The sequence below is a fragment of the Gorilla gorilla genome, chromosome 10, assembly GCF_029281585.2.
Source record: "Gorilla gorilla gorilla isolate KB3781 chromosome 10, NHGRI_mGorGor1-v2.1_pri, whole genome shotgun sequence".
Classification (NCBI taxonomy): domain Eukaryota; kingdom Metazoa; phylum Chordata; class Mammalia; order Primates; family Hominidae; genus Gorilla; species Gorilla gorilla.
This window is the reverse complement of record NC_073234.2, coordinates 96,775,790-96,801,675: the sequence shown is the minus strand read 5'-3', so window position 1 is coordinate 96,801,675 and position 25,886 is coordinate 96,775,790. Positions and strand designations below refer to the sequence as shown.

General features: G+C 33.9%; 1 protein-coding gene across 25 annotated transcripts in view; it reads left to right on the top strand.

The window, feature by feature from the left end:
• Window positions 1-25,886, top strand: part of PPFIA2 (PTPRF interacting protein alpha 2) — a 499,610-nt gene that overhangs the window by 297,861 nt on the left and 175,863 nt on the right. For 23 of the 25 annotated variants that reach the window (XM_055358835.2, XM_055358845.2, XM_055358837.2 and 20 more), the window contains 3 exons: window positions 2,656-2,757; window positions 14,561-14,725; window positions 19,925-19,999. In XM_055358835.2, the coding sequence (XP_055214810.1) occupies window positions 2,656-2,757; window positions 14,561-14,725; window positions 19,925-19,999 (342 nt within the window). The remainder of the gene's footprint in view (window positions 1-2,655; window positions 2,758-14,560; window positions 14,726-19,924; window positions 20,000-25,886) is intronic. The other 2 variants (XM_055358840.2, XM_031016698.3) reach the window with 1 other exon arrangement.

The following is a 25,886-nucleotide window of genomic DNA, read 5'->3' as shown; positions in this document are numbered from 1 at the left end:
ATACTATACTTTGGACCTTCTAGTTCCCCACACTCTTGGACTAATTAAGGTGGATCATGCAAGACAATTGTAGTTGTGTTAGTTCTTTTTCACGTTGCTGTTAAAGACATACCCGAGACTGGGTAATTTATAAAGAAAAAGAGGTTTAATGGACTCACAGCTCCACGTTACTGGGGAGGCCACACAATCATGGTGGAAGGTAAAAGGCACTTCTTACATGATGGCAGCAAGAGAGAATGAGGACCAAGTGAAAGCGGTTTCCCTTTATAAAATCGTCAGATCTCAAACTTACTCACAATCAGGAAAGCAGTATGAAGGGAAACTGCTCCCATGATTCGATTATCTCCACCTGTTCCTGCCCTTGACACGTGGGGATTGTTACAATTCAACGTGAGATTTGGGTGGGGACAGAGAGCCAAACCATATCAGTGGTAATATTATTTAATGTTTCAGATAAGGAAAAAGGGTACCTCTAAATGTACTCCAGATCTGAATAATATAAACCCAACAAACAACTAGGTTCAAAATGAAATAGTAGAAAAGCACTAAACTTGCAGTGGAGAATGATGCTCAGAGCTAACTCACTCCCTATGGCTTGTGAGTTTTGTGAACTTAGACCTACAGCTTACCGTTATTCAGTATCCTCAGCCATAAGATGGGAGTGAGACCTCCTCACTAGGTATTTAGAGAGCAAGGTGGTATAATAAATGTGAAAGTAGTGCCTGAAAGTTGCTAGGAAGTTAATAAATGTAAGACTAATCTTAATACATGGAGTCACTAGCCTACTCAGAATCAGTGCCATGATAATAAAAAAGGCTGAGCTTTCTGTGGCCTATAATATCTTCACTAATTTCTCCCCTCTGCTTTAAAAACTTGATTGTTTCAGTGCACTTACAGGTTTATATTTTCTCTTATTTTCAAAGCACGAAAACATATTTCTCCATTGTAAAAAGTTTGATGATAGAAATACTTGGGTGGAAGCCAAAAACCAAAATTCATTCATAATTTCACCACCTAGAGATATCTAATGTTAAAATTCTAATAGATGCATACAATTTTTATAATTAATATGATAAATATACAGATGTTATGTTTTATCTTAGTCAATGTTTATAATATACATAAGTGTAAGATTTTTTCTGAATGCCTACATGTTAATAATGTGCAATAAAGAATCTTCAGGTATCACTTCTTTTCTCTATCAAAACTATGCCGTATATGAAGAAAATTTTATTTTCTAGAGAAAGGTTTATTGTTTTCTATTTGTTTTATTTCCATTTACCACCTAAATAATATGCTCAGAGTATTAGCAACATTTAAGCAGGCGGCAATCAGGGAAGAAAACATTTATCCCTATGTCAGCCAAAAAGCAACAACAAACTCTGTCATCTAGAATCTAAGCCCTGAAGCCTACTCTGAGATCTTTGAAGTACTCACTTGGGCTGAAGCCCTTTAGAGAAACTAAGCAAAATAAATGATTTGAAGCAAACAAAAATATAAACTCCAAACCTTCCCCAGCTTTGCATAATCATCATATTCATTTACTTTTTATTAAATTTGCCTCCCTGGAGGTTAGGTTAACCAAACCTGTCTCCTTCATTTTATGTTTTTTAATCTTCTGAGTGACTTCTCAGCATGGACCTAAGTTTTCCCAAATACTTAAATATTTGATAAGCATCAGTGTTACTACTGAAAATCACTCTAAAGGGTTTGGTGATAATATGGATCTATTTACTATATTTAAAAAAATAAATATTTGTTTATAAGGTAGAATAGCAGAATAGTTGAATTTTTTGGTCTTCTTATTAAATAACCTTTTCTGTGTGTTAACAAACTCTCCACCTATTGGTAAAAATACCATATCATATGATCTCTGATCCCATTTAGGGGAAGGAGGCCAATGAAGATTCCTTCACAGTGTCATTAACCACATGAAGACAGAATTACTCCAGAATCCCCAATTTTTTGGTAACAATATGACCTATTTCTATCAACTAAAAATAAATACCATTTGAGCTCCCACTATGTCTTAGACACTGGTGGTGTAACCGTGAACAAGTCAAAGCCCCTGTCCACATGGAGCTTACCTTGTAGAAAGACTGAGCAATATGCAAATTAATAAGAAAATCTTAGATAATGCTATCAAATCTTAGGCATATTTATTATTTCGTAAAAAAAAAAGGTAGATTCCCCTGCTTCATCTTGTTAACAAATAAATTTGTTAATCTCAAAATAGCACGTTTAGCAGGGTTTTTTGTGGTTGTTCTGAAGATCCACTGTACTCTGTATAAACATTGCTGTATAGGAATTAAAGTGTAAGATTTTGGGAGCTGTTCATAAAATTAGCCAAACTTAAATTTACTCTAGGAATAAGTTATCATATTAACGTTAGGCTCAGTGTGATGTATCTGATATATTTTGAAATATACTTTATATACCCATCTAAGCAGTGTACTGTAATAAAATGCATATGATGCATATTATGGATTAGCATGTTTTGAATAATGAATTTAAGATACTTCTTAACAGCAACATATGTTGACCAGTCAATGGGGTCATTTTTCCCGGTTCTTTTCATTTTGAAATTTATATTTTGAATTTTTTTCTGCTTTTAGATCTTGAATATTTCTTCAAATATTTGTATTACTTTTCCAGGAATTTGCTGCACTGACAAAAGAATTAAATGCCTGCAGGGAACAACTTCTAGAAAAGGAAGAAGAAATCTCTGAACTTAAAGCTGAAAGAAACAACACAAGAGTAAGTGTAAAGCAGCCTTTTTGGAATTAATTCTATTTGTAGTTCAATGCATTACATCTAACACACATATAAGAAGAAAATATATGCATTTTAAAACTTTAGAATTACTTTAAGCAGATAGTAACTCACAGTTACTTAAAGTAAAGGAGGATATACTATAAAACTCAAAACAAAAAGACAGGAAACCTAAATTATAGTCACAGCTACTAAATCACTATGTTGCTTTACAAAATGTTCACATTCCTTCTGGCCTTTACTTTATTTGGCTTTAAAAAGAAGATCTGGATTTCAATAATGGGTTTCAAACTTTCAAAAGGTTGTTTTGGGGGTAGGGTAATCCCTCAGAGGTTGGAAATGGGCAAAAGAGGAGAGTTTTGGAAAAGAGGAAGAGTTTAAATTAAGGGCTGCTACAAAAGAGTGGCCTGGGTTTGGTTCTCACCTCCTCCCAGCAGAAGATTTTTTTAAAAAGGAAAAAAAAAAAAAGGCCAGACGCGATGCCTCATGCCTGTAATCCCAGCACTTTGGGAGGCCAAGGCAGGTGGATCACCTAAGGTCAGGAGTTCGAGACCACCCTGGCCAACATGGTGAAACCCCATTTCTACTATAAATACAAAAATCAGCCAGGCCTGGTGGCATGCACCTGCAGTCCCAGCTACTTGGGAGGGCCTGGGAGGCAGAGGCTGCAGTGAACCGAGATTGCACCACCACAGTCCAGCCTGGGCAACAGAGTGAGACTCTGTCTTAAAAAAATAATAATAATAAATAAAATAAAAAGGAAACAAAAAATAGTGTCAAGAAAAAAAACTGAAAAAAATCTGCCCATTAAAAGAGGAGTGCCTTTATGTTTTAATAAATTTCCAAGGGAATGTCCAGTCATGATATTCTGATTTCATGAAACTCATGGAATTTGCTAGATTCTACTTTTGGAAACCCATGTATTTTCATCAAGCATATGACATGCCATGTAACATTAAAGTTCAGAATTTGATAAACATGCTATATTTTCTTTGAGAAAAAAAATCACTAAATTTTATAAACATGTAAATTACCACATTACCCATAGAGGAGTACAGTTTACTAAAAGGAAGTAGAAAAAAAACCACTTCTATGTGGATGTAAGTTAAATTTAAATATGAAGTTGGTGAAAAATAGTCTAAATGTTATAGCTATAATAGATCAATCCTGAAAAAAATAGGTATAGCTAATGGCCTATTCACTTTATGAGTCTTAGAGAGTAATATAAAATACAGTTCTACTAACTGGGAGCTTGTGCCTTTAATGAGAGATAGGGTTGCTTGCATAATGGTTACATGATCAAACTGAATTTATGTCCTTATTTATCAAGGTCTTATTTTATGGTAAAGAGAATTCACATACATGCATACATTGAACTGGTTTTCAATGATACTCTGATGAACCTGTCGAATGGATTGCCTCAAACAGGGCGTAACAAGGGCAGTTTAGATCATATTATCAGGTATCAGACAATTTTTTTCTTTTGCTGTCTTCCTCTCTATATATTTCCTACCCTTGACTTTTTTAACTTAACACTGTGTTTTCATGCAAATTTAAAATTTATTTATACCATGACATTTGTTCTGCCCTATTCCACTATGTTATATTTTAGTACTTTAGACTACATTCCTTGATTTAACACAGCACACTCAAATGTAAAAGTAGGAGCAGAAAGCTGAGATTGCAGGGAAATACAAAGCTTTGGTTAGGTTTATAACTAATGCTCACATTTAAAATGCACCAGACACTCTTTTATTAGCTGTGTAGGTTCATCTAGCCTTTTTTCTTCAGTCCCTTACTCCTTTCTACACCCCTCTGGAGATGTTATAATTATCTCAATTTTACAGACCAGGTAAGTGAGCTCAGAAAAGGTCAGATAACTTGCCAGAAGTCACACAGTTAGTAAATAGCAAAGAATGAATTTGAAAGGTAAGGCAGTCCAAATCCAGAGCCTGTGCACTAACCATGAGGCCATCAGCATTATTACTCAAAGACTTACTACAGCTAGAGAGGACATTGCTTAACAGTCAGACCACCACAGTATCTAATTGTGATGAATTTTAGAGAGCTAAGAGATTTGGTGACAGAATCCATACAATTTTCATCATATTGAACCCCATGAGAACCAGAAATACCCGAGGCTATTGTGTTTGCAAAGGAGCCTTGGATAATAAAGGGAGGAAGGTGAGCCACATGTGAAGTACCTATTCGGGAGTCAAAATTAGAAAAATACAAAGTTCCTTTAAAATAGCAATAACAGATATTGAAGCCATTGATTTCAACCATGCATAATAGTTACTTTGAAAATATGAATAAGGCTGGAAAATACATTTCTACCTTCTTTAAAGCAGTGATGTGGAGGATTTTTGTTGTTGACTACATCAAGGAAAACAGATTTATGAAAACCCGCTTGTACACAGTATTAATTATATAATAACTCCTTAAGTTACATAACCACCTCTCACCCTCCTCCATCGCCCAGAAGTAGTATATCCAGAGCTGAAAGTCAAATATGTCTTTCTTCACACCAGATGCCTTATCAAATGTTGCTAAATAAAACCATTTTTATAGATTTTATAGTTGTTTCTCTTTCTAGATGTTGTGCTTTTCTTCTCGCTATAAATATCTGTGTGCTGGTCATAGAGACAAAGCAACAAGCTAGTGTTTCCTTCTCACATGTAAAGAAACTTTAATTAGTGTCAGATTGTGAGCAAATTTAAAGCATAAGTGATAGCTGGGCATGGTGGCACATGCCTGTAACCTCAGCTACTCGTGATGCTGAAATAGGATAATCGCTTGAATCCAGGAGGGTGAGATTGCAGTGAGCAGAGATCGTGTCACTGCACTCCAGTCTGGGCGACAGAGGGAGACTCCATCTCAAAAAATAAATACATAAATAAATATATAAAATAAAATAAAATATAAAGTGTAATTGAGCATTCCAATTTCCAAAGTTCTGATCAACTTGTGGCTCACTTTACATCGAGTAGTTAGGATATGTTCATGAACTGAGCTAAATAACATAAAAAGCCAGCCCGTGAAACCATGTGTGGATGGGGTCATTTGTATTAATTTTGAATGTTATCAAAAACAATAGATCAGAAAAAGTCCTTCTGTATAATGATATTTGGATGAATTATACCATCTCCCAAAATAGAAAATAGAAGTTCCAGTGGGAATTGAATGAAGATAGAGAGTAATAATGATAATATAATAGCTAACATTAAAATCTAAATGTTTTTATAAATGTTTTACATGTTTAACTCACTTTATTCTCACAGCAATCTCATTATCCCCATTTAATTCAAGAGAAAACTAAGGTAGTAAGTAACTTGTCCCAAGCCTATAAATGGCTTATAAATGAAACACCCAGAGAGTCCACTACTTCCTTCTCAGTTTACCCACAGACTATGTATTTAAGAAATCATATTCCCATGTCACCCACAATTCACATGTGATGCAAAGGTATTATGTTCAAAGAAGAATACAGTTTGTTCAAATTTATTTTTTTCTTTTTTTAATTCTTTTGAGACGAGGTCTCACTCTGTTGCTCAGGCTGGAGTGCAGTGGCACAATCATGGTTCACTGCAGCCTAGAGTTCCCTGGACTCAGGTGATCTTCCCACCTCAGCCTCCCAAGTAGCTGGGACTATAGCCACATGCCACCATACCCAGCTAATTTTTGTTATTTTTTGTAGAGATGGGGTTTTGCCATGTTGCCTGGACTTGTCTCGAACTCCTGGGCTCAAGCAGTTGGCGCGTCTTCACCTCCCAAAATGCTGGGATTACAAGCATGAGCCACTGCTCCTGGCCTATTTAAATTTTTGTAATTCAATCCTACTTTATTTTGTGTTAGTCATGTGGAAAGTCAATATGCTATGTTTTTATTCTGAGGTCAAAGCTGAAATGCATGGCCTGGCCATGTATTATGTTTTCTCTGCAGAAACACCTCGTTGACATTGCAAAAATTTGAGTGAATGAAAGAAAATCAGTCATCACTGCAGTTGTTCTTAAATCCAACTGCCTCAAGTTATTAAATTAAGAATATCCTAATAAAATCATTATAATATTATAAACAATTATACAAAAATAGAAATTTCAAAAAATTATAGTGGATATTTATAGAAACATACAAAGAAGCTTTTGTTCAATATTTTTATACTGATAAAAATGTAGAAAAAATATTGAAACAAAATTTGTTATTCCTAAAACTCTTCTGACCATTCTTTGGCAAGTATATATTTACAGAAGGTTATATTTATAGAAAATAATTTATTCCTGATGTTATTTCAACTCAAAATGATCAATAAGACATGTTTTGACAAAGTTATCTGAACTAATGAAGAGGTAAAGAAAAACTGGGAATTTTTGTATAGTTATTGCCTGTGAATGTCAGCATGAAGAACATTTTTATTGTCGGAGTTGTTTCAACTATTTTTATAGCTGAAGATCTCAAAGGATGTTTTAAATTGTTCATAATGTTTTAGAATGTAACTATTGTGTGACTTTGAAAAACGTTATGGTTTTGAGAAACAGTATTCATATTAAGTTATGATTTCAAGAAACAGTATTAATACCTAGTTATAAATAATAAAGCTGTAACTTAATCTCATGGATCATAAACTTAAAAAGAAGACATAATTGCATTTGACACATTTCTTACCATGCCCTCACTTTTGTTTTGAGCCAAAGGAATTATCTTAACAGATATTGAGATACAATTAGACACCTATCACTACTAAAGAAAAATTTTTTCTTATTGACAAATCTCTGCCTATACAAGTTAATAATGTCATCCAAACGTATTTCATCAGTGGGTAGAAAATACGGTCTAATTCAGAAAAGGAAGACCTTCTCAGCTGAAAGCAGATAAAGATTCTACATGTGTGTACATGCATGTGCGTATATAGTTATTTATGAAAGTTCTATGATAGGATATGATCAGTACAAGAGTAAATAGCATAGGACACATGCCCTCCCAACAGCTATTTCAATTTCATAATCAAACATGGGCATAAGAAACATAAGGGATTTTAAACGATATTTGAGGGTAAAAGATATGGAGTGGGTTGAGTAAGAAGGCAACCAATTTAAAGGTTTTTGTTTTCAGATGTTAATGTCATGCTATATGACCATATTATAGCAGCCACATTAGTCTACAGGGAAGAATGTGTTTCTGTTTCAGTGCCATTTATAATTGGAAATAACTGTTCACAAGGTTTTGTTGAATTAAGATCTAATAGGAAGTTATATAGTTTTAGAAATCCTTACAGAATCATAGTAAAATAGAAGATTTAGATTACCTAGGCCATCTTGCTTTTCAAGGCAAAACTTAGTCCAAAAAATTCCCAATGACGCATGATGTGTGGGTTTGTGTGTGTGTGTGTGTGTGTCTGTGTGTGAATATATGATACATATGTGTGTATACACATAGAACCTGTGGTCATTTAAAGAAAATTCAAACATAGGATTCATGGCCATTCACATAGTCTCTACAATCCTTTGAGTATACCAAAGAGAGTTCCATTTGTACTTTCTGTGAGAATTCTTAAATATTAGGCTAAAGTTGTAGCTCCCAGTGAAGGTGTGTAATTAGTAGATTGTTAATGGTATCTTAGCTAAGTATCACTTTTTGTACTCTTAATTTATTTACTTTTATTTTTAACCTTAAATTAGGCCATATATATATGCCAGATGAGAACATTTTTGTCCATATTCTTCAACCTGAGTAATTGATGTTTATCGTTAACCCAATTCAACAAGTATTAAGTACTTATTATAAAGAATATTTTCCTTGGTATTGGGGATAAGTGAAATCGTTCATCCCTTAAGGAGTCTGTTTATATTAATAAAAACATATTTGGTTTTTATTATCATGTAGATGAGAGTTCCTAATTGCACAAAACAGAGTATATAGCTTGGCTGTTTAAATAAAGATATTAATTAAAGCATATAAGAAATCTCTAAACTGAGCTTTCAGACAGTCTCTAGGACCACATTTCTTAGCTTTGTAAATTTTTCTCACAAGCCCAGTCCCAGAAACATGCAGCCTCTGCCACTACCCCTTCCCAGCATGTTTCCTCTCTGCCCCCTCAGGCTAACTCCCAGGGTGGTCAGGTCTGGTTGACTGATCTTAAGTCACAGGTCTGCCACCTAGTGGTAAACATTCCCAAGAAATGTTACTGGGAAGATGGGATTCGGATTGTGAGGAACTATCAAACAGTCAGGGGGAGGGGTAGAAAATGGGGATAATTAATGGGTAAAATATGGTAACAGGGTACAGAAAACAGAAAAGAGAATAATGTATTAATGTACTTTATATATATATATATTCACACACAAACATGCATACGTGTGTGTATATATCGTGTGTGTGTCTGTATGTGAGCATGTGTGTGTGTGTCAACAAAAAAGGAATGATCCTCTTTTCTCCACTAGTCACAGGTCCTAGTTGGCAGTTATAAATCCCAATTATAAACCTTGGTTTCTGGACTTACATACATGGACCCATAGCTATTCCAAGAAAGAAATTCTATCTTACTTTTATCAGTAGTTCTGAGGATATACTAATTCCAGGATGATAGAATTCCTACTTAGCAATGTGTTATGTCCAAGCTTGAATTGTGCTGGGTCAACTGGCTAGCCACATGTAGAAAGCTGAAACTGGATCCCTTCCTTACACCTTATACAAAAATTAATTCAAGATGGATTAAAGACTTAAATGTTAGACCTAAAACCATAAAAACCCTAGAAGAAAACCTAGGCAATACCATTCAGGACATAGGAATGGGCAAGGACTTCATGTCTAAAACACCAAAAGCAATGGCAACAAAAGCCAAAATTGACAAATGGGATCTAATTAAACTAAAGAGCTTCTGCACAGCAAAAGAAACTACCATCAGAGTGAACAGGCAAGCTACAGAATGGGAGAAAATTTTTGCAATCTACTCATCTGACAAAGGGCTAATATCCAGAATCTACAAAGAACTCAAACAAATTTACAAGAAAAAAAACAAACAACCCTATCAAAAAGTGGGCGAAGGATAGGAACAGACACTTCTCAAAAGGACATTTGTGCAGCCAACAGACACATGAAAAAATCCTCACCATCACTGGCCATCAGAGGAATGCAAATCAAAACCACAATGAGATACCATCTCACACCAATTAGAATGGCAATCATTACAAAGTGAGGAAACAACAGGTGCTGGAGAGGATGTGGAGAAATAAGAACACTTTTACACTGTTAGTGGGACTGTAAACTAGTTCAACTGTTGTGGAAGACAGTGTGGCGATTCCTCAAGGATCTAGAACTAGAAATACCATTTGACCCAGCCATCCCATTACTGGGTATATACCCAAAGGATTATAAATCATGCTGCTATAAAGACGCATGCACACATATGTTTATTGCAGCACTATTCACAATACCAAAGACTTGGAACTAACCCAAATGCCCATCAATGATAGACTGGATTAAGAAAATGTGGCACATATAAACCATGGAATACTATGCAGCCATAAAAAAAGGATGAGTTTGTGCCCTTTGTAGGGACATGGATGAAGCTGGAAGCCATCATTCTCAGCAAACTATTGCAAGGACAAAAAACCAAACACCGCATGTTCTCACTCATAGGTGGGAATTGAACAATGAGAACATTTGGACACAGGAAGGGGAACATCACACACCAGGGCCTGTCATGGGGTCGGGGGGATGGGGGAGAGATAGCATTAGGAGATATACCTAATGTAAATGACGAGTTAATGGGTGCAGCACACCAACATGGCACATGTATACATATGTAAGAAACCTGCACGTTGTGTACATGTACCCTAGAACTTACAGTATAATAATAAAAATTTTAAAACAAGTCTTGGCTTATTTAACCATTCTATAAGTTCGGCTACTTCTAAATGATGTAATGGTGTGATAAAATCAGGGGTCCCTGGGAGCATCCATCGATTGCATTACTCTTTTCACTGTAAAATCAGATTTTTTTGTTTTTTTTTTTTTTTGTCTGAAGTAATGTTGTATATGATAACATGACTGTAAGCAAAAACTCGGTAAGATGGTGTTTCTGGTAGAAGTATGGTCATTAGAGAAAGCAAATCTATATCCAAAAAGGGGGTTTATTATAGTGAGGAAAAACTGCCTTCTCTTTAATAGAAAGTATTTGATATAATATGCTTGCTTCATGGTGAATAGCTGGTCTCCAGCTGTACTTTATCATGACAGGGCTCAAGTTAGATGGCTGCAGCTTGCCGCTGGGCCATTCAGCCATGGTGGTATCTCCATCAGTCTTAATTGTAGGAAGCCCATTTTGTCAGGTTTATAACCCTGAAACCATGGTCACTTCTTTATGCACATTGAGAAATATGACATGGTGGCAAGGAAAATAGGCTGATATCTACAAGGTGAATCAGTCTGTCCACCAGGTTACTGAAGACTCTTACAGAGTGAGGATCAAAAAATTACTCCTAGCTCGGAGGTAATATTCAAGAAACTTTAATATTTTATTGTCCATAGTACTATGACTCTAATAAATAGTTACAGATCCTTTGGGAGAAGGTTTTCTGATTACCTATCATGATATGACAAACTATCCAAAAACTTAATGACACAAAGCAACATTTTAATATGCTAGGAAGGAGATATCCAATGTTGTAGGTAACCAGGGAAAGCCTCATTGAAAAGTGACATTTGAGTTAAAATATGAAAGAGAAGGTGAAGTGAGATAGTCATACAGATTTCTGAAAGAGAATGTTTTAGTTAGAGAAAAGAAGAAGTACAAAACCCCTGTTGTGGGGACATGGATGTTTAGCCTGTTAGAAGCAAAACTAACAAAACTAAACAAACGAAAAACTGCAAGGCAGCCAATGTAGCTATACCAGAATGAGCAAGAAGAAAAATAGGAGATAAGTTCGGAAAATTTAGATCCCTTTGGGATGTATAAGGACTTTGACTTTCACTTGAGCTCAATAAGAAGACATTAAAAATTTGAGCAGAGGTATAAATGACCTAACTCACATTTTAACTGAAATAGTGTTTTGAGAATAGCCTGAAGATGAAAGGCTGAAAGGAGGAGGACCAGTTAGGGAACCATTATAATCCAAGGGGAGATTATAGGTCTTGGACACAAATGTAAGCAGTGGATGTAGTGGCAAGTGATCAGATTCTAGAAATTGAGGGAGCATGAAAGAGAGTGCTTACAAATACTGAATTGTTAACTTTAAGCTGGGTAAAGAGACAATGAGGACACGAGGGTCGGGAGAAGCAGTTAAAAAGTTCCACTTGCCAAATGTGAAGAGTGTGATCAAAAGATTTAGGTAGTCTCTAATAACAGATATCCTTTATAGCATCATTATTGTGTTTCTTTTCCTAGAGGGTGGATATTTTATATTTCTAAATCTTACACTGTATTGTGCAAAATTAGATGCTGATATGTTTATTGAACGACTATATTATGCAAGATGACTCTAATTTACAATTAGAAAAAAAAAACAGTTTTCATTGTGTTGTAAAGGTTTCATTATTTTTGTCATCAGATTGAAGGATAGATGTACATAATAATGTTAATTAGCCTAAGCTTTTAGGAAATAATGCCAATTAACCATGGCCACAGGCTTAGCTTTCATATAGGCCAAATCTGTATGAGATATATAAAACTATATGAGGTATGTAAATTTAACTCATTTATTAATATTTCAGTTCACTCAACAAATATTAATTGCATACCTATAGATGTTGGGAATTGAGCTAACACCCAAATCCAGAGAGGATCAAGAGGATTAAGGTGGACACTATGCCAACTCTCATGGAGCTTTTATTGCAATGGGAAAATAGAATGAAATTTGGTAGAAAATTTTGTTTAAATTGCATATCATAAAATATTCTGAAAAAAATTAGTAAGGGATTGAAATAGAGACTTGTGGAGGTGGGGAAAAGGAGAAACTTACTTTAGACAGTAGTGAGCAAATGCCTTGTTGAGAGATGATGTTTAAGCTGAGACTTAAAGAATGAGAAAGAGCTGGTTAAATGAGGCACCAAAGAAGGAGTGCTTTGGGCAGAGGGTACAGCATAAGCAAAGGCTTGACATACTGAGGAGCTAAAAGTAGGCCAGAAGTCTGGAACATAGTTTGCCAGCGAAAGATTGACATCAGATGCCACTGGAAAAACAGACATTATTAAGTTCATGCAAATCTCCACAACCTATGTAAAACAGCTTGGATTTATGCAATGAATACATGTATCTAAAGAATTTGAGAGAATAGAATACCATAATATAATCAGAGATTGATAAATTTTAAAGGGCTCCTTGAAAATTTCAGGTCATTTTCATACTGAAAAACTACTATTATTATTATTATTATTTTAGTAGAGACAGGGTTACACTGTGTTAGCCAGGATGGTCTCGATCTCCTGACCTCGTGATCTGCCTGCCTTGGCCTCCCAAAGTGCTGGGATTACAGGAGTGAGCCACTGCACCCGGCGATTATTTTGACCCTTAAATGTGACTCTTATCTACTGATTTATGCATGTTTAGTGTCCCAGATACTGGTGTTCTTTGTGCCCAATAATGGCAAAGTTTTCTAACATTTTGAGTCGTAATTAGTGACAGCAAATGTAGAGAAATCAACCAAAAAATATGATACTAATACGTGACACTGAATCTAACAGTGGTATAGTGAAAACCAAAATTTTTCATTACAGTTAAACTTTTAGAAAATATCTTGAAAAGAAAAAAAGAAAGTTGTTTTCTTTATTCTTTCCACCTTCAGTGTCTTATATCTCTTTTTAAATCTTTTGTTTGGGTAATTTCTGCCTTATTTTCTTCTTTATTTTGCATAAGTAGACACCACTTGTTAGCCTATGCTTTTCACTATGCTTCCGAAGACCTTTCCTATAATGCTCACCAACTGTGTGTGGTTCTTCACTAGTAAAATTATAATAACTGAAAAATAATCAAGCAATTTCTGATTTTCTTCTCATGTATCTTTGTTTTTTAGCAGTAGAACTTCCTTTTGAAATGAAAGCAAATATGAAACCCCAATTCACAAAAGATTTCAAAGCAGAACTCCTCTGGCAAAAGCTAAGAGTGTAGAGCCTGAAACAGCCTGGAAAGTCTTCAGGGACTTTCCCTCCACCTCTGTCATGGCCCCAGAGGCTACTCTGGGAAATCATAGATTCTAACACAGGCAATTTAAAACTATATCCTTAACTTCCTTTCCTGAACTGACAATTGAGAATCTCAGTTACTATGTTCTAATTGGTTGCATATATTTTTCTATAATTAATCTAAAGATTAATTGTGAATAAAACCATGTGATTAAGTTAAAGTAACATTATAATGATTATGCTCATTTTATTCAATTCAAATTATTTTAATGGCCATATGTAAGTGAAATAAATTTTGACTGTCACTATGATCCTCTAAAAAGATCATGATGCATCAAGCAATGTTCTTTCATCATTATCATACATATTTTGCCAAGTGTTCTATTTCTGCTGAATTCGTACTGAAATTATTACATTTGCTAAAGGACTGCATTACATTTGCATTACATTTTTAAATTTAGTAACTTGTTAAATGATCAAATACAATTTATCTTTAATGTATTTTATAAACCCTGTTTTAAACAGGTCTGTGCTTCTTTGTTGCTGCTTGCAGTGTAACCTGCAGCTAACATTAGATACTATGTAAGCCTGCAATAATTTAAGGGGGAAGTCATTTGTAAGTATTTATGACTTGTATTCATAAGATAATTGCATTTTCTGTTAAACCCAATAGCTATTACTGGAGCATTTGGAGTGCCTTGTGTCACGACATGAAAGATCACTAAGAATGACAGTGGTAAAACGGCAAGCCCAGTCTCCCTCAGGAGTATCCAGTGAAGTTGAAGTTCTCAAGGCACTGAAATCTTTGTTTGAGCACCACAAGGCCTTGGATGAAAAGGTATAGTATGGAAAAAGAGTTCAAGCTTAACTACACTTCTGTCATCAGCATCAAGCTCTTTGTCTTCATCCATTGACTCACCTGACTCCTAAAGTCAGTCAGTTGAGGAACACTTTTGAGTTATATGAAAAATCATTTTTTAAAAGTGAAAATGGATTACTGTGTGGATGTTGGTAATATTCATAAACATCTTCTTCTAAACCACTGAATCTATGGCTTATCAGAATTAGACTTCTATTATGGTACATTATAACCCTACTTCAGATGACATTCAAAATGTTATATCATTTAATATTATTATTGAGCCTCTCTCTCTCTCTCCCCTCCCCCCCCCACCTTGGTCTTTCTTTATAGATTCCAAAATAAGAGACCACTAACTGAAAATTATGTATATTTTGATATGCAAATTGGATGTACTTTAACTTTTAGACATTTATTTTAGAAGCATCTTATTTTCTAATGTCTCTAATATCATCGTTTTAAATATTCATTTGAAGATTCTCTGCATGTAACATCACAAAGTATTAGTAGAAAAACCTGTGTTTAGATATTTTTAAAAGTAGCTGTAAGCTTCTCTTAGCTGTTACTCAGATAAGTTCTACTGACATATATAAACCAATATGATGATAATATCCTTAGGAGATTAGGAAGGCTTATGACGTATTTCAATTTCGTGAAATTTCAAAGACTGAACTTTTAAAAATTAGTAAAGCTTTAGGAGTTAGAGTGGAAATTGGGACACTTCATTGTAAAGTATCCGACAAGTTCTGAGCATTAAAATCCAAACTAGGGATTATTTCCCAGTTATATCTAGTTTTTAAGCATGCAAATATTTTTGTTCTATTTAATATTTATATACATTTATATTTTTATCATTGGTCTTTCAGATGTTCTGAGAACAGGGGATTATGTGGAGTTTGTATGTAAGGATAACTATAATTCTGTCTTCTAGAGTATTAAGAAGAAATTGTATCTCATTTTTATTTTAGCAATGAGAGGCAATTAGTATAAGAATTATTTTGAATAAAACAGAAATGAATATTATATAAAAATTCTTGCTAAATATGACATCAAATAATTATCTAATATTCGATATTTAGTTTCATATTATATTTCCTCTCTTTTTATAAAAGTGCTAAGAATTTGCAAGAGTTTATATGTATAGAATTTTTAGTATGTGTCAGACTCCATAGCACATGTTTGACACACAGAGATAAATAAGATATGCTCATTATGACTGAGAAGTTCAGAGTTAGTGCTAGGAATTCACATATCAATGAAAAACAACTCAAAACAGATGTGTTTCCATCACAATATGTAGCCACAGAAAAAGTTGTGAGTGTGTGAGTAATGACAAAGACAAGGATTTCTTCAAGAAAGGGTGGCATTTGATCTAGGTATTAAAGAATGATTAAGGGTTTTTTAAGCAGAGAAAGATACTCTAAGCAGCAGGACCCACACAGAAAATAACCCAGAGCTGTAAGAAGAGAAAGACCTATTCAGAGAAAATTCAAGAGTTTTAAGTGACTTAAATGAAGGTACTAGAGAATGTATGATTTGAGATGGTCCCATAAGCATTCCCATATCACTTAAGTGAGGGATGCTTTTACAAAAGAATGATTCTTTATCAGAATAGAGGTAATAAACAGCATTTAAGACAAATAACCTGGTCATGTGAGTACATTTAAGAAAAAAATGGTTGTTGTACAACGTAATCTAGAAATAATTTACTTTATAGAAGTTCAGTGGGCTTAGCATAACTATATGAGTTGTTCCATCGTATGGCCCTAGGAGCTATAATAATATGTATTAACTCACCATAGGTATTCTGAACATTGGTGAGTTCAGGGACAACTGGACTAATTATCAGCAAGTAATGCTCAGTGGCCTAAAGAAGAAATGAGTTGGGGCTCTGGAGTCAGACAGATCTGGATAAGTGACTTGATCATTCATTCTCAAAGCATCAATTACCTCTTATACTGAATTAAGATAATCCTAGTACTGACCTCAGAGTCATCATGAGGATTAGATATGATCTGATATGCAAAGCTTTCAGCCAGTGCTTAGCATATGGCAAGTCCTTAGTGAACATTTATGAATATTATTATTAGCAGGAGTAAACATCAGCATTTGATAAAACTTTCAAACCAAGTAAATATGTTGGTTTTACTGTTGATCCAGATGCTTGTTTACAATAGCATTTCGTTTAGTTATCGAGGGACTCATATGTGTCTAAGTGCCTTCATAGACAATTTCCCTAAGAGTAACTCACAGCTTCTCACAGGGATGAGGAGGGATGTGGATATAGATATATAAACAAGTAATACTATATATATATACATGTGTGTGTATATATATATATATATATATATATATATATATATATATATATATATATGAAGTCAGAAAAAGATGCAATTAACCATGCCTTGGGGACAGGAAACAAACAACTTTATCATAGAGGGATTAGTACATATGCAGAACTAAATAAACTCTACAAGGATTGAGCATAGCTGTAGAGAGTTGCAGTGATTCATAATTTTCATCATTAATGTCCAATTATTTATACAGCCACCAAGTTGTAGCATAGAATATTCATAATTAGCTAAGACCATCAGTAATTTTGAAATTGCTCTACAATATATTTACCAATTCCAAGGGTTGGAGAACATGAGAAATATACTTGTGTTTTTCAATTACTCAGAAATCATTGACTATTTAAAAATAACGTATCAGACATGTATGGGAAATGTAAACCAAACCAAATTAAATATATATGCCTTCCCTATATATTTTTATTATCAAATATCTTAGTGTCAAAAATGAATTAGAGCTTCTGGTCTGAGGAGATTTCCACAAGAATATTTTCTGTTGTAGGAGTGATAATTCCCCAAATGCAACCCTGCCTTATATTAATTTCAGTTTGCATTATTGATATTCACAGCATCAATTTTTCAATTTATAACATAACTCAAAATATATTCAGAATTTTTTTATTTTCTTGTAAAACAGTTTTAGATTTATTACTTCGTGGACAACATAATCTCAATTTGTAAACCACTATTCTAAATATATGAAAGATGATTATTTCATTTTCATATTGTTGGATACATTCGATAACTTTTACTCCTTAAAAACTCACTATAATGAAAATATAAATGCTTAACTTGTAGTAAATAGAAAACAGTTTGGAACAGTTCTAAGAGTTTAAGTTTAAAAAAAGAAAGAAAGATATATTAACCTACCATGTAGCCTAGATTCAACCATTTCTTATATGGTGCGAATGACTTTTAGAAAGATTTTAATGTGTTGATATTTTAAAATATGGTAACTTCCTCTCTCTACAGCAGCTTAAGTGTGATATGATCAACGTTGTGTATGGAAAGATTATTAACATATTTAGATTGCTTCATATTGCTGTTCTCATCAACTAGGTTTACTAGGCCTTCTTCAGGACACCCGTATTTTACAGTTGGTATTTTAAAATATGGGAATCCCTGTTAAACATCACACATCTGTTGAAATGTTTTTTGATATATGCATTCCACATATCAGCTGTCCTGCTCATTTTCATGGCTTCGGGATATTTGCTTCTTTTTCATGTATTCAAAATTCATAAAAAAGTATTCTCCAAATCAAATCATCAAAGATTTCCTGCTATGTAACTAGTGTTTGGTTATTAATCAGCATTAATCCTATGTATTTTGTTAACAATTGGATATTTGTCTAACAGGAATGATACTTGGCAGTTAATCTCTAGCTCAATATGATGAAAGATCCTGTGCAACTCTTTTAGACATCAAGTCTCCATTTATGTGTGTATTATTGTTTTTAGAGAATTTAAGCATAACAAAATATAATTAATATTAAAACCCCTACTTGGATATTTTTATTGCTGATTCAAGGTCTATTTCAGGAATTAAATGCATCCATTCATTTGAATATACATGGTATTGTAATACAATACTAAAATGTGATTTAGATTCTTAAACATTCCTAATAGGATTCTAGGTTAATAGGACATTACTGACTTTTTGTTTGTTTGCTAAGTGGAAAAATAATATTATAATTCCAATTTAATTTTTTATGTATCTGGGTTTTTACATATTTTATAAATTTAATCTATATTCCCAGTTAAATCTTATTAGAGGAGAAAAATATCATTTATTAAAATATGCTGTCAGTAAGTTAACAAAATGAAAGCTCATAGGAATATAATTATATGTTAAAACACATCTTAACTGCACAAATACTGTAGCATTCCCATGAAAAATCTAAGTTAATTTATCAATAATCGAAAACCCACCATGAATTGCATCTTAAGTTAAAGCTATAAAGTTTTTTGATTTTTTTAAGGAAAATTAAACTGCTATGGTCATTCATTTTAATTCAGCAATATTTCTTTCTCTGAATTGTTTTATATATATATATATCAGGACATATATATAGATCTAAACATAAAACAACTAAAACAAAGTTCTAAGAAAGCAAGAATCAAAGAAATACTTCTTCGAGTTTCAGTTATGTAAGAAACAAGCATAAATTATGACTTTCAAACTAAAATATACAGAGATTTTTGTTCTATAAAATACAATGGGTTAACCTTTGGTATCTGGAAGCTAGTTGGAAATTCCAAGATACTTAAGTAGTTTACAATTCCTCAAAAACAAAGTAGACCTCTAATTAATAAAAAACAGAGAAGCGAAGAACATTTTTCAGGTTCTAAAAGGCCTTTCCTTCAGGCAAATAATTTTTGAAATTAGATACTAAGTACCAAATGAAAATTCACTTGTTGTTTTACAGAAGTAGAGAAAAAGGTGGGGTACTTTTTTTCCTATTTGTCATGCTTAAACAGTGACTATTTTTTAGATGAATTCATAATATACTTTTAAACTTTGTCTCCACTTACTATGAATCAGAATTCAGAGCAAGACAAGTCAATCTCCAACCCCACCTGAAGCTCTATCAGGGAACTACCAAAAGCCTTTGCTTACAAGGAAATCCCTTGATACAGTGACAATACGAGGTGACAATGCATTCATTGTATTTCTGCCAGATTTAGTATTCTGAGCACGCAGGGATATAAATACTTTAATAATTTGCCAAATTTACTGTCTCTGATGATGTTAATTATGGATTCAGCACAGTTTAATATGTATGGGATGTACATTACTGCACATATTTTGATTTTTCTTCTAGGTAAGGGAGCGACTGAGGGTTTCTTTAGAAAGAGTCTCTGCACTGGAAGAAGAACTAGCTGCTGCTAATCAGGAGGTAACATGCCACACTTTCTCCTCTTTTGAGGTGCAATATCGCTGACATTACATCCCTTGTGTTTCACGTCACTTTTATTATAACTGTCACAAAAAATAAATTACATTCTGTCTATGCCATTGAACAAGGCTTGTTGAAATTAGTTGCCAGAGTCTTGTTTTCTGATTTTTGGTTATTTATATGTGTCACTACTAGACCAAAGGAAAATTATCAAAACCTAGTGACATGTGAGCTAGTGAGATGAAGATTTAGAAAGACTACAGGCACAACGTCAGTCCTTTCAAGAAGGAAAACACAGCTCAAAATTGGAACACATATCAAATAACTGTTAAACTTAGAAAATGCTACAAATAAAAGTGAACTCCTTGGAGAGATATACTTGCCCTCAGGTCCTGCCTATTCTTATCTTCTAAAAGCACTGTACTCATATTTAGTGACGTCACTGAATCCACTTCTGCTACTATTCACAACCCCCAAAAAAGTTTTTTCAATCATCTTTTTAAGATTTAAAGAGTTATTTTATCTTCGGAAGATTTTACTTCTCTTGGGTTTTAACGCACAAATTATCTTGGATAATTAGGTATATATAGAGAGTAAATAAATTTGTTTATATATACATGTATCTATATTTGTTTATCTCTCTCTAAATATGTATATATATAATACCTAAGATATAAAACTATATATATATAGTTTTATCCCTGAAGTATTATTATAGTCTCCTATGGACAGTGTGGTACATTTTATTGATATTACATAGATAAAATAAAATTTTATATATATATATATAGAGAGAGAGAGAGAGAGAGACAGAGAGGAAGAGAGAGAGAGAAGTTTAACCTGTGTCAGCCATTAAAATAGTCCCATCTCTCTTTTTCTCTGACATTTATAAGGCTGCATTTTTCCTACAAGTTTATTCCAGTAATGTAATATTGGTATTACTAGTATTGGACATACTAATATAAATTAGCAAAATCTTCTTACTCTTAAATAACCAAGGGTAGAGGGGAGGGAATAATGAAGAGGGTTGATTAATGGGTACAAATTTTCAGTTAGATGGAAGAAATAGGACCTAGTGTTCCATAGATCTAGATCAGGAGGTTGATTATAGTTAACATTAATCTAATATACATTTCAAAATAGCTAGAAGACAGAATTTAAACGTTCCTAGTAAAAAGTAAAGATAAATAGTTAATGTGGTGGATACTCCAAATAACCTGCTTTGATCTTTACACATTATATGAATGTATCAGATTATCACAAGTACCCCCAAAGTATGTACATCTATTATGGATCAATAAAAAATAAGTAAATATAAATAGATTTATAAAAATATATGAGGCTAATATCAGTAAAGATAAGTCTTATAAAGGGATTTATAACAAGATAATGTTTACATATACATTATGCATACAGACAAATACACATTTTCAAACCACTCAATAAATCTTCTCAGTACAAACTCCTTTGTTTTTTGTTTTGTTTTGTTTTGTTTTGTTTTTTGTTTTGAGACGGAGTCTTGCTCTATCACCCAGGCTGGAGTGCAGTGGTGTGATCTTGGCTCACTCCAACCTCTGCCTGCTGGGTTCAAGCAATTCTCCTGCCTCGGCGTCCCAAGTAGCTGGGATTACGGGCATGTGCCACCACCCCCGGCTAATTTTTGTATTTTTAGTAGAGACGGGGTTTCACCATGTTGGTCAGCCTGGTCTTGAACTCCTGACCTCGTGGTTCGCCTGCCTCGGCCTCCCAAAGTGCTGGGATTACACGCGTGAGCCACCGCGCCCAGCCACTCTTTTGTTCTTCAAAATAAGCTAGATTAACCAAATGAGTGTATATATGCTTTTCTTTGTCCCAGCCATAACAATTTAACCTTTAGAAATAATGGACTTTCACCTAGTAGGAGAGTAAACTCTATGTGAATTAAAGGCTAGTAGTGTTAAAACCATAAATGATGAAATAGCCATTTTTAAAAAGGAAAGAAAACTTTTTGATGACCAGATTCAGCTTAGTAAACAGGATGGTTTGGGGAAAAAAAAAAAAAAGAAATAAGAGATTGGTACCTCTCAGTCATCATAGAAGAAAAGAACCTCTGGAATAATAGGTAATGAGAAGGAGTACACAGTCTTTTAAAGAGATGGGGTTGATAAATTATCTTCAGGATGGGGTGTACTTGTTCCTGGAACTATCAGAAAAAAACGTAAAATGTGTATTCATATTATATTTTATTAATGTTAATTGTGATTTTTATGTGTGATAAAATATACATTCATTTTGGATGCATTTCTCAAAATATTTCATTGATAAGGGCAAACAAACAAAAAGTTTGGTGGCTACTAATATAAAAGCATGGCTTAATATGACCGTGATACAATTTCTGTTTGTCATAAACAAAGGTGTGATGAGACCACTTGGCTAAAGTAAGCTGAAATAAAAGTGTCCCATAGGCCAGGCGCGGTGGTTCACGCCTGTAATCCCAGCACTTTGGGAGGCCGAGGCGGGTGGATCATGAGGTCTGGAGATCAATCGAGACCATCCTGGCTAACACGGTGAAACCCTGTCTCTACTAAAAATACAAAAAAAATTAGCTGGGCGTGGTGGCGGGTGCCTGTAGTCCCCAGCTACTCGGGAGGCTGAGGCAGGAGAATGGCGTGAACCCTGGAGGCGGAGCTTGCAGTGAGCCGAGATCGCGCCACTGCACTCCAGCCTGGGCAAGACAGCCAGACTCTGTCTCAAAGTGAGGCTCTGAAAATTTGCTCCAGGAATAGCAACTAAGCAGTTACTTCAATTATACATAAAATTGAACAGCAGCCCTTGAGAACAAAAGTGGAGGAAAGATTTATGACTGTTTTCTGAAATAGAGTTTTATCCCTCAAGTATTATTATAGTCTCCTATAGGCAGTGTGGTACATTTGATTGATTTTACATAGATAAAATAAATTTTTACTTTTTAGCATTCCTGTGTATCTACTGCAGACTTTTCTGAATGCCATTCGTTTTGTTTAAAATCATTTGTACAAATAAGAATCACTTGCATAAGTAAAAATCATGTCTGTTAGTAATTATCGTGCTCATTATTAACTTCCATTTTGGTTTTGTTGTTGATTTTAACTAATGTCCATGTGGCTTAACTCGAATCCCTATTTAGAAATTCACAAGCCCAGCGATAAAGAAAATTTACTTTAGTTTTCTAATAATAAATCACTTATCAATAGTGATTCTTTTAAGAGAGTAATTAGAAAAGAGTCAACTTTAACTTTTTAATAAAATTGATATTTCAAAATGAAATACGAAAAAATCAGAAGACACTTGCAGTTTGAGTTGTTGATTCTCTATAGTAACAGCAATTGGTATAAGAAATCACTGTAAGTAAAGCATCATGTATTGATGATAAGAAGATATATTTAGAAACCTGACAAAATACATTTAGAAAAATTCATACTATTAGCAGCTTTAGGATAAGAACTAGGTGACTTTTGAATGTTGGAGGTAATAACTGAAGAAGATAGTTTTTAAAAAAAGAGCAAATTTTCATGAAAAAGTGTAAAAAATTATTAAGAGCCGAATAATCAGGAACCAGAGCAAAAGTGCTGCGTATGACTAAATGAGCAAGGAGCTGGAGAAACGTTTATTTGATGCATCAGATTTAACTTTTTTTTTTTTTTTTTTTTTTTTTTTTTTAGACAGGGTCTCACTCTGTTGCCCACGCTGGAGTGCAGTGGCACGATCAAGGCTTACTGCACCCTCCACCTCTTAGCCTCAGGTGATCCTCAAACCTCAGCCTTACGAGTAGCTGGGACTACAGTTGCATGCCACCATGCCCAGCCAATTTTTTTTGTATTCTTTGTAGAGATGGAGTTTTGCCATGTTGCCCAGGCTGGTCTTTAACTCCAGGGGTCAAACAGTCTGCCCAACTCGGCCTCCCAAAGCACTGAAATTTCAGGCGTAAGCCACCTCACCCGGCAATGTTTCAGATTTTAAATTAAATTTAAAATGTATTTACAAGTGTCCCTTAACATTCAAATCTATTTGTTTTCTGAGTTCATATTGCCATCTTGAAGAGTAAGGGTGCTATATTATGATAATCTGCTTGGTTCTTGAGTTTCTGGTTGTTACAGTGACAGTTTAGATATAAAATCTTATCCAAACATTTTTTTCTGAATTAATTCAATTCCCAAATTCAGAACGGAGAATTAAGAGAAGAGATTTAGATTGTGAATGATATCTTGATATATTCATACATACGCATATATGCATATGTAGAATCTGAAAAGACCATACAGTTTATTCTATCATCATTATATGATTTTAATAGACTTTATTCTCTCATCTATCTATCATTATTATATACAGAATCTCTCTCTTTCTCTTTCTCTCTCTCCTCCCCCCACCACCACCGCTTGTCTTATTCTCACGGGTGGGTTTGGAGTTATCACCTCCTAATATCTTTTCTTTATATAATCTCTTTCATTGATCGCTCATCTATTCTTCCCAGACATCCAGGAATTCAACCATGACTTCTGTAGAAAAGAAACTAAAATCTATAGCTCAAAGTTTATATACCCTTCTGAGCTCCACAGAAAATTTCAAACATCCCTTTGGCATTTCCACAGGGCTTTGTTAATGATTGTATAGATTATTCTCTCCTACAAATTTCCAGCAGGGGGGTCAGTGGGAGCTGAAATATAGCTCAGGGTTTGCTAATCCAGACATGCACCAGAGGACATAGCCACCTACAAGGAGTACATTTTCTAATTTACACAAAAGTGCCTTATGCTCTGATGGGTCTGAAATGCCACCTCGTTTTCCTGATGTCCTCTTAGATTCTATATGGCACATTAATGTAATAAAGTGAGTTGCCTCATTAAAAAGAATACAAAACTACTGTATGTTCTTTTCTGGATAAATCCCCAAAACATTCTGCTATGTAAAAAGAATGAAGTTGCATAGAATAATCTCAATATTTTTCAAATATAATAATAATAATTCATTATGACAGGAATAGAAAAAGTTTTAGATATAAGTACCAAACTGTTATTTGTTTTCTCCATTGTTTGCAAGTATATATACCATATGTTTCTGTAGTGTTTGAAATTTTAATAACTTTTCATTATTCTTATAAACAAATAAAATAATAAAGTTGTTTTAGAGTCAGATTTTATTGTCCATAATGACATCAATACTAGATCATTTTATGGAGCACTTAATAGTAATCATAGTTAATATTTATTGCTAAATACATATATGTCAGTACACTAATGCTGGAAGGTACATACTACTATTATTTTACAGATGAGACCAGAGAAGTTATTTCTCCTAATGTACTACTATTCCCTCCTACTTGAAAATGTATTTATCTTTGAATTTGTCTTAACTCTCTGCTTTCAGATTGTTTCAATTTATGTATATAATTGTGTCTATAATGTTCCCCATATCTGTTTACTCTCATCTTTTTCCATATGTATTAAATTTACAATATTTCAGGTCTTCATGCATTCTCACCTGAAATATTACAGTAGGCTTTTATCTGTTCTTATTGCTTATCTCTTTTGCTGTGTAATTCTGCAAGGTTAAACTTGCTGAGTGAAGCCCCAATTATAATGATTATTTTTGTAATATGTTCTCATCTATAATATATACTTATATATGATATATGCCATATTAATACACTGATAACATAATGATCTATTATGCTATATTAATATATGTTAACAATGTAGTGATATATGTTACATAGACTTGTAACATACCATCGAAAATTTCTTCAGTGTTCCTAACCTACAGATTCTACTTTAACTCCACCACCCCTATTGCTCTGCCTGAGTCATTCTAAGGCCTTAAGTCATAGAGTGTATTGTTTTTTAAAGAAGCCAACATTTTTCCTAACTCT